This window comes from Belonocnema kinseyi, chromosome 6 (genome assembly GCF_010883055.1).
Source record: "Belonocnema kinseyi isolate 2016_QV_RU_SX_M_011 chromosome 6, B_treatae_v1, whole genome shotgun sequence".
NCBI lineage: Eukaryota > Metazoa > Arthropoda > Insecta > Hymenoptera > Cynipidae > Belonocnema > Belonocnema kinseyi.
In genome coordinates this window covers 131,612,801-131,623,221 of record NC_046662.1, presented here as the reverse complement: position 1 = coordinate 131,623,221, position 10,421 = coordinate 131,612,801, and the positions used below count along the sequence as shown (strand labels likewise).

Here is a 10,421-nt window from a genome sequence, read left to right as displayed (position 1 = left end):
ATACTTAAGCTCGAGAGGAATGAATTCAAAGTCCTAACAGAAATGTTTATGGGAACTGGAAACCTCCGGTATCAGAGACATAAGATAGGGCTTAAAGAAAGACCTCTCTGTCGTCTGTGCGGAAAGGGTAATGAGACTTCCACTCATGTTCTCTGTCACTGCCCTGCGATTGCGGAGAAACGTGTAATAGTCACAGGCAGTTACTGCATCAATGAATCTGAAATATCAGCCAACAGCGTGGCTGCGGTCCTCTCCTCATGGAGAGGGCTTTGGGGCCATGATTAAGGCTTATGAGGGAACGCAACGGGAACACCCAAACGTCAGGGGCTGTGACGGTATCAACCGTCATAGACGGTATCATAATAAATACTTGTAGGTAAAATAAACAACATTGTTATACACTTATATTTTTGTATTCGTGCATAAAAAAACGTGTTCGGTTAAATTCCAATAAAAAGTATTTTCTTCCTGATTCTTCATGTTACCAACTCATGATGTAAGAAATGGCAAGTGAGGTTGCCGAAGAGACCAACGACGAAAAGGTCCAGTCACTTCTAGTTGTGGTGACAAATAACGTCTAAGTGCTTCATTGATTTCTGATGGTGAGATTTGTTTCGTCATCGAAATCTGAAAAATAAATGATTTATTTAAAAAATTAAAATGTGAACCAATGGATATTATACGAGAATTTAATTAATCATGGCCTCTCACTTAAAGTGCTTTGAATACTATGAGTTTGTTACATGGCAAATTACATCTAAGCGGATGAATTATTTGAATTCATATATTTACCACAAAATATAAAAGCAATTATATTGGAGCGTACAAATAACTCTTCACGGAAAGTGGGATTGTTATTTTTTGGACTCATTGAATATGAAAAACTGAGGGCACTGATAAGACAACAGCAATCCTAGCGGAAGAAAAAGAATGGTCCGGAAAGATAGTACCGTTACAATCCTGTCCGATTTCTATGTGAACTTCGCTTCCGTTTCTTTCCGAAATCTTTCTCTTTCCGAAGGTTTCCGACGCCTTTCCAAACTTTTGCTGAAGTATCCCACTGAATTTACTTCGTTCTTAAGCTTTCCGATTTCTTTCCGAATAAATGTCGCAGTTTCTTAATAGCGTGATCCGATGCTTTCGGAATTTTTATCTGTGCCCCACTGTTTATGCTCATCTGAATGTTACCGATTTTTTTGCGAATAAATGTGAAATGTGGAAATATAAATTAAATCCTATATTATAAGTAGTTTAAATTATAATTACAAATATGAGTTTTGCACAAAAAAGTGATATTTGAACGAAAAAGATTTTAATTTAAATAAAAAAAAAAAAAAAACAGTTGAATTCCATTCAAGAAAATCAAGTTTCAATCAACGAGTTGTGATTTTTAACCAAAAAGATGCAAACTATACCTAAATATATGCATTTTCAACAATAAAAAAAGAATAATTTTGCACAAAACAATTTAATTTTAACAAAAAATTACTACAATGAAATTGCTTAATTTCCAGCAAATGAATAACTTAAATTCTATTGTTGAATTGGTTCATTTATGTACCACTGTTTAATCTCTATTGAAAATAAATTGTCGTATCTACGACCGTATCTTCCAAATCTATGTTTTCGACAAGAACTAAAAAAATTGCATTTCAAACATTATTTAATGTTGATTTCTATTGACTTCCTGCAGCAAAGATTTTTCCTAAAAACCTAAGGAGAATATCATAAATATGAAGAAAGCCTTTTTTATTCCGAAACTTCAAATGTTCCACTTGCTTAATTATCGTTTTGAATTACTGCATCTCCTATTTCCATAAAATTTATTTCTTCTATTGCAAAAAAAGGTACTGTGTATGCGATATATAGTAGTTTGCCCTAAGGTGGACTCGTGGAAGCTTTACTTAGCTCCATTTCACTTTGGGAAATTAGGTATATCCGAAAATTTATGTGATTTTAAACAAAAATCTTATGGAAATCGCTATAATTGTCCCTTGCTTCACAATTTTTTTCTTCGATTTCATTCATATCGATTATGGCAATCAACATAAACTAAAAAAAAATGAAATAAAACTGCATAAAGAGGTTTAAAAACATTCAATTTATTTAGTTCAGTCGAGTATTAGTGCAATCGAATACTTACTATCGATTGGTTTATCGATTGCACAACGTGGAGGGAGCGAGGGAGAGAGTGAATAAGCGACAATCTTATACCAAAATGGCGCTGGAGATCAGCAGGAACAAGATATTTTTTCAGAACTTTTCTGGAGATTCTGAATTGAAATCACAAACAATTTCGGATGTTCGTAATTTTCGATAGTGTGTTCCAGTGTTTTCAGTAAAACGTCATAAAGAATTACTTGTTATATTAATTTCAAATGAGAGTTGCACAAATGGAATATTAGAAATTTGGAATATTTAGATGTGATAATAAGCAGCCATCATGGACGTAATGTATACGAAAGTAAAAAAAGAGTTATGAAACTTCCCTATTTTTAAGTTTTTAGGAATCGTCTTTGCTGGATTCAATAGAAATCAATAGGATTACAGCAATTTAAAAATAATTGAAGCGAAAAATAAATTATTATTACAAATATATATATATATTTCTATATTTTCATTATTTATGATTGCGAAAGTATTAGGATTGTCAGAAATTTCACACCTCAGTTTTTTAATGGAACTCTACGTTTTGAGACGCTCTGAAAACGAAAATAAAATTTGGGCAATGGCGTCTATCGGTATATATGTCTGTCTCTCCGGCCATCCATCGATTCGCCCTGAAACACGATAACTCTAGATAGAGTGACGGATCAAATCGAGCGTTGGCACACTTTTTTTAGGTCCTTAAAGAAAGAACGAGTTCGTTACCCAGCCATTATGGACATAAATGCAAAAAGTTAGAAAATTTATAATTACAATATTTAGAAAATCTATCGAAAATGACATTTGTAAGCCGAACAACGCACGATATAAAAACATTAAGAACAGAAAAACGTTGCTTTTTGAAAGTCCTACAAGATTATCTTAAAACCTTTTTTAATCTGGTTAAAAAATCGATAACTAAAATTTTGATCGCACAAAACATAATTAAAAATACAATATTTCCTTTTGTGGCCAAACTATGCAAAATACATTAAAAAAATAAACCGAAAGAAATTGTGCTTCGAAAAAAGATCTACAAATTTATTTTATTCGCAAAAAGCAATTATAAAAAGAACGAAATTAAATTTGTGGACAAAGGACACAAGCTACGAAAAAACTAGAAGCAAACATTTTTGCAACTAAAACACATCTGCAATTTTTTTATTAATCACTCATTAAAAGGACGCGTACTTTTTGCTTTAATTGTAAATTTTTTTAAAAAGTTAAATGAAGAAATTTGTCGCGAAAATTAGGCTCACATTCCAGAAGTAAGTGTCGATTAGTGTAACAATAATGTACGCAAAGTTTCAACTCTGAGAAATGATTGAAAATGATCCACAATAAATCGCGTCATCGAGAAAGGACAAAAAATCATTTTTATTTTCAACATTTTTGTACCATGTTTTTCAGGGAAGGCCACTGTCATTTCTTCGCAAGGTATTCAAACTCTGATCAATAACATATATTTTTCACAAAGTGATCAAAGGGTACTTTTTGGTGAAAAAAAAGTCTAGGACATTTGTTGGTCTCTGAAATAAATGCTTTTACATATAAACTAGTGGCCAATGGACGTTTTACGGACTATTTAATAAAATTAGCCTAATTTGAGTGGAATTGTTTTGTTTCCTTTGAGGAAATGAGGACAGAAAATGAACTTTATATTACAATAAATGGGTAAATCAAGATCATACTGTCTTAATAAAGATCACTGTCTTCATTAATTGAGATGGCGGATGCAAGAACTTGTTAAGGGCTCGAAATGTGTAGAAGTATTGTCCACTCGAGAAACTCGATCAGTGGATAATAGTTATTGTCTAAACGCACAGCAAAATATACCTTCGCATTCTTCTTGACGCAGCCGACAAATGTGTTGCAGTAAAGTTTTTCTTTTGACAATTATTACTCAGAATAAACAATAAAAACTTACTAAATATTTCGATCGAATATCGATATTTTATAAAACATTACTCTCGAATTTTCAGCTATTTGTTGATGAAAATGCTTGACATGTTCATGGTGTATTCTCAGCACATAAGCGAAGACGACAAGCGACGCAGTTTTTTTAAAATGTAATACTTTTATTGTTTTTTAATGACAAATTAATTCTAAATGTAAATGATGTTTCGCCAACTTTGACCAGTGAGGCAGTACTCGAAAAAATGTTAGTTGAAATCATTTATCGCGAAAAAATTTTTCACTAGGCTTCAAGCAAGTTTTTCTGCGAAATTTGTAAAAAATCGGTCTAAAATTGTGGAAATTTCAGCGAGTTGAAGTCAATAAACTCTGCCGCTGCAGTGCTCTGGTTATCGGCCTGTGTTACTAAGTCACAAAGAAGCAGCGGCAAACAACAACAAAACATCCCAGCGGCATAGTGTGTTGACTTTAACTCGCTGCCATTTCCACGAAAACGTGGTTTTCGTTCGGACTTAATTTGTTATTGAAACGTAATAAATATACTGCTTTTTGAAACAAAAAGCGTTGTTTATAGTCATCGCATAAGTATCGAGCATAGATGTTCGATCGAAATATTTAGAAAGTTTTTCTTTTCATCTTGAATAATAATGGTCCAATAAAAATTATACTGATAAAAATGTTGCCTGCGTTAAGGCGAATACGAAAATACATTTTGTTTTACGTTTCGACCACTTTTTATCATCGATCGGTTTTACCGAGTGGACAATACATCTATGCGGTTTAGAGCGGTTAACGAGTTCTTGTATCTGGTATCTGTAAAAACTTTAGTGAATATCTCTGCTGGCTTTATAATTTTCGACAAATAGCGAGCATGTCTCAAGTAATTGAAAATTGCTGCAATATGTGAGCAGCATCCCACGATTCTACGATTTTCCACGATTTCCACGAACTGAACCAGTAAAATTGTATCAGTACTTTTAATCATTACAGATGAACCCGTGATTTTCGGACTTTGTCTGGGTGAACCAGTAATTAACTCTCTACTCGACCAAGAAATGAAACTCCGGTTTAGTCGTCAGATCCGCGGATGTCGCGTCATTGCATTTATTTCTGAAGAATTATTAAATCCAGAAAAACAAAATTCAGAAAAATTATGATCCTGTCTATGAGCACCTATTAAACGATACAAATTTGGAAATCAAAAAGCGAGGTAGACCACATAAGGCTATGCTTGACTCACATAAAATAATCCCTGTTCTTAAAAATAGAAAGAGAGGTAGCCTAAGAAACCAAAAAGACAATCTTCAATCAGAGCACTCGAAATGAAAGTACATTCTTCATAACCCAGCTCTTAAACATGAATTAGATAATTGACTGAAACTTGCTAAAATTCATAGAGTTATTAAATTTAGTCAATCTACATGGCTTAAGGAATATAATGATTTCAATACTTACCTCAGAACAAACGCTAAAAATGAATTTAAAAATAACCTGTTTACGAGTGAATTGATGATTAATTCAGTTTACGGGAAAACAATGAAGCACGCACGAAACCATGTTGATGTGAAATTCGTGAAAAGGTGGGTGTGTAGTATGGAGCTAAAGCCCTCAAAACTAAACCAAACTTCCACAGCCGAGCAATATTTACTGAGAAGCTAGCGGCTACTGAATTGAGGAATACTCTTGCCTTATTCAATAAACGGATAAATATTGGGCTTTCGGTGCTTTACGTTTCTAAAATCCTGATTTATGACTTTAACAACGGCTACATGTGCGAAGAGTATTTTAATAATTGTACACTATTGTATACCGAGACGGATGTTTTGATGTATGAAGTTAAATGTGATGACATTTATGCTGATATAAAAGAGGATAGGAAAAATAATGTATAAATTTGTTTATTTTGTTTTCGAATACAGATAATAATTTAAACTTGAAGACAAATCATAATATTAGCAATACATATCAATGTAAAGAAAAAGTTTGAAACGAGAAGAAGTTTAAAATTACAACCTTAGAAATATTCCTAAGGTATACTTCATTTAATATACAATTGAATGAAATAATAATTTTAGCTGGAATCTCAATAAACATTATCGACGAAAAACAGGCTCCGCAGAATATAGTTTCTTCATGTTTAAATTATTATTATATTATTATTATAATCTTATAATGACTCCACGTGAGAGTATCAGTACTATTTTTGAATAATAATCGCTCGTCGTCATAAGAACTCAGCGCAATTTTTATTTGTTTAATAGTTTTAACGTTATGAAGTCCAGATCTGATTACATATTGTGTTCTAGACTGTAGAGTCAAGTTTTATAGGCATTTACCGTTTACGCGGATACAATACATTTTAATCCGCAAGCCAAAAAATTCTAAAACATTGTCTCGAGGAGAGGCTGATGTATCGAATCAGCATACATACTTTTTGATATGCTCTTTACATTTAACTTCATATATCCAACAATACGTATCGGTAAATAATAGTTTACAATTGTTACCATATTTTTCTCACATGTAGCCGTAGGTCTTCAGCTCTATATCTCCACAATATATTCCTTAAGCCACGTAGATTAATTAAATTTAAAAACACTATGATTTTGACAAGTTTGAGTCTATTAGCTGATGCATGTTTGAAAGTCCAGAAATAGAGAACGTACTTTCGTTTCGGTAGGAGAGTAGTTAGGAGCTTCTTCTGGTTTGACATTAATAGTTTCGAGTGTGTCAGAGAGATCAACTTCTATTATTTCATCAATTGGTAAATCATCAGGAACATTGAAGTCAAGTTTTTCCAAATTTGTAACCCACTCGAAACCACCATAAGGAAATGTTTGTCCCATGGCTCAACCGTATAGGTTGTTTTCATCAAAATACGTGATGTATATCATTTCCGCATTTTAGTTGAAAACTACCATATACTTATTGTTGGCAACGGTAAACCTTTTTAGTGGATGTTATCGGTAGATGTAGGGGTTTCTGACAGATATTACAAGTAGTGGCTTTGAAGAAAGCTTCCTGTTGCCTTCGGGTTAGTTTATGCATCGAAACTGGAGATATACGAGGTGTGTTCAAAAAATAAGGTGACTTTATGGTTTTCTCAAAACATATTCATTTATTCCTCAATATTTATGTTGTCCCCTTCAAAGTAATCCCCGTCAGATATAATACACTTGAGCCAACCCTTTTTCCAATCATCGAAGCACTTCTGATAATCATTATGTGGTATAGCCTTGAGTTCTTTCAGCGATGGAGTCTTTTATCTTCTCAATCGTTGAAAATCGATGTCCTTTCATGGGTCTCTTCAGTTTTGGGAAAAGAAAAGTCACTGGAGGCCAAATCCGGTGAATATGGAGGCTGGGGCATGACTGGTGCATTATTGACTTCATTCAACATCTCCTGAGCGATGTTCATGCGATGGATCGTTTGATCAAAATTAAGCAGTTTTGGAACAAATTTCGCTGACGCACGTCTCATGCCCAAAACGTCTGAAAAGATAGCATGGCATGAGCCAACCGATATGCTAACATCTTCAGCAACTTCTCTGACGGTAATTCGGCTATTTTTTAACACCATTTCTTCCACGGCTTGAACGTTTTCATCTGTTGTTGACGTGCTGGGACGTCCAGGGCGAGGTTCGTCTTCGACATCCTCTCGGCCTTCTTGGAACAGTTTGTACCACTTATACACATTTTTCTTACTCAGAGTAGACTCACCGTATGCAACCTTCAACATTTCAAGAGTTTTAGAGCAGTGGATTCCATTTTTCACGCAAAATTTAATGCAAACTCTTTGCTCCATTTTTTTCGAAAGAAGAAAATCGCCGAGCACACCAAACCCTTCTAACCTTTTACGCCTCTGTCAGAAAAACAACACGAGCTACATATTCAAAACTGTGAACATAAGATCGTGACGAATGTACTAACACAACAAAACAAAAAATTTAAAACTTGAATGTACGTAGCCCGCGAAAATTGAAAATTCACCTTACTTTTTGAACACACCTCGTACATACTTCATTACACATGTTTGCTATTTTCCTCAATTTCCGATGTAAGATTCTATGTCAAAAAACCTCATGCCTATTACTGGGAGGGGTACGACTCCAAAAAAAATATTGAAGGGTATAGATTCCTCTCGTGAAACTAACGGCTCTTAAACAAAACGGGCATTAGTGCCAAATTTCGGGAATGCATTGTATTGGCTTAAGCTAATTATTTTGACAAAACTTATTTCTCTGTAGATGATTACGGCCAAGTGTGATTTAGAAGTGGATAAAAATCCATGTAAGTATTTTAAAAACATGTGATTAGACTAAGGTCCCGATTGTCTGCTGTGCTGTCCGATGAATCGCCGACTTCTCGCTTGTCTCTTCTGCCCCGCCGCCTCAGAACGACCCTTGAAGGCCTTGACGCTCGAATAGACAGTGCCGTATCAGATTTTTTTTTACATCGCGCTTCTCTAAACGCTACTGCGCCATATTGTGTTAGGATCGGAGACTATATATGCGGTCCTGAGTGTTTACATTAAAAAATGTATCCGATTCTTGGCCAGCCAGACCCGAGGCCGGAAAAAACTGGGATCTCAGTGCACTTATTTTCGCATGTTATTAATACGTTTAAAAAAGGTAAATAATAGCTGAGAGATATTTTCTTGCTTTAATAAAAAATTTAAAAAAACAGCTATACAGTTTTTTCTGTTTCAGGTATGGCGTTTTTTGATAAAGGTTTTCTCGCAAATAGTTGCTTCTTACTAAGCGCTCCTTTCACCATTTAATAGAGATAATTGACGGGTTGATAGTAAATGCAACTTAGCATTAGTAGAGGAACGAAACAGAATTTGAGAAGTTGAAGCTTAACGGGTTGAATGAGCGACAGAGGAAAAACGGATTGAAATACGCTAAGGAAAGAAACGGGTTAGACGCCTAAACGGTTTCTCCTCGCCGCCGTAACTACACCCGTTTTTTTCCTGTAGTATTGCGGAAATCTATTTTGCGTCATATCAAAAAATCAATGCTTATGAACCGACTCAAAATTGACTTCCTACGACACATAGCAGCATATTTCCTGTAAACTACGATATTTTGTGTATTCACAAAAGGAAAAATATTATTTGCTCCTCAACAAATGAATTTTTTTAGACCAATCTTAATGAAATTTCTGACATCGTAGTATTTCATCTAAATACAAAACAAATTAGGATACATTCAAATTGTTTACCATCAAAAACGCGAATACGTTCAAAAATGGCTGAAATTTATTTCAATTTTCCACAGTTTTGGGAGTTTAGATACAATCCAATTTTCTCCTTACATTATATATTACTTTTTCAAACAAACCGATGAATCTTATAAACAAAATTGTAAATATTTGATTGGAATAGTTGAATTTTTGAACAGAAATATGAATTTTCAACTGAAATGATTGAAATTGAATAAATAAATGCTTATTCAAAAAATGAAAGTTCAACAAAAGAGATGAATTATTTAATTAAAATTGGAGAGTATACAACTCTTATAATTTTCATCAACTTTCAACCAAATATTTTTATTTTAAACTTCAAAGGGAAATTACACAGGCACACAAAAAAATTTGCCCGCAGCGCGGGCAATTTCTCATGGGGCGCGTGGCGCTTCGCGCCAAATTTTTAGGCGCCTAGGGCGCGTGGGTACACTATCGCGCTTCACGCTCGTTTTCGTACGTTTAATGCGTACATTTTAACTACATGATTTCAAATATCATAAATATTATAACTTAAATTGACAACTGTAATTTAAACTTCTGAGGAATTACAGCCAGACATTGTAACTGCAATATTTTTCGATTTGTTTTTAAAGAAGGTTCTCAAAGAACCTACGGCTTTGACGCATACATTAAAAAAAAAATTAGACTTAAAAATGAGAAGATTGTTCTTTTGTAAAATGGAAAAATGTCACAATTATTTAACTATGTATTATTTTAATTGATTCTTTAATAAAAAATTGTTAAGCTACCAAGCACGAAATACGTACTATCATTCGAGAAGAAAGAAATTAGGTTCTGAAATATCATGATTCAGGGTAACCGCTGGACCGGGAAACTGGGAAATGACCGGGAATTATTTTAGACCGGGAAGTGATAGTGAATTTTTTCTTTGACCGGGATAGAGGGTCCCTGTACCAAGGGTTTCTGCTGAATATGGTTACAAAAATAAATAGTCAGTCGCGGACAATTGTCCAGGGGTGGTCCCGAAGGAAATAACCCCCAAGCGTAGGTGTGTAACCGTGCCGAAAGCTGAATGGCACCTGGGTGAGGTGTCTAGAACGGTGACTCTGGGATACCAGGCGACCTCTCAGAGTAAGCAGCCTTATCCTTGCATGC

The 10,421-nt window shown here is 34.3% G+C and overlaps 1 protein-coding gene across 3 annotated transcripts in view; it reads right to left on the bottom strand.

Annotated features, from left to right (window-relative positions):
* Positions 1–394: 394 nt before the first annotated feature.
* LOC117175050 (transcription initiation protein SPT3 homolog) overlaps positions 395–10,421 on the bottom strand; it is a 138,117-nt gene continuing 128,090 nt past the window's right edge. For 2 of the 3 annotated variants that reach the window (XM_033364578.1, XM_033364579.1), the window contains one exon: positions 395–627. In XM_033364578.1, the coding sequence (XP_033220469.1) occupies positions 490–627 (138 nt within the window). In that variant the 3' untranslated portion in view covers positions 395–489. The remainder of the gene's footprint in view (positions 628–10,421) is intronic. The other variant, XR_004467421.1, reaches the window with a different exon arrangement.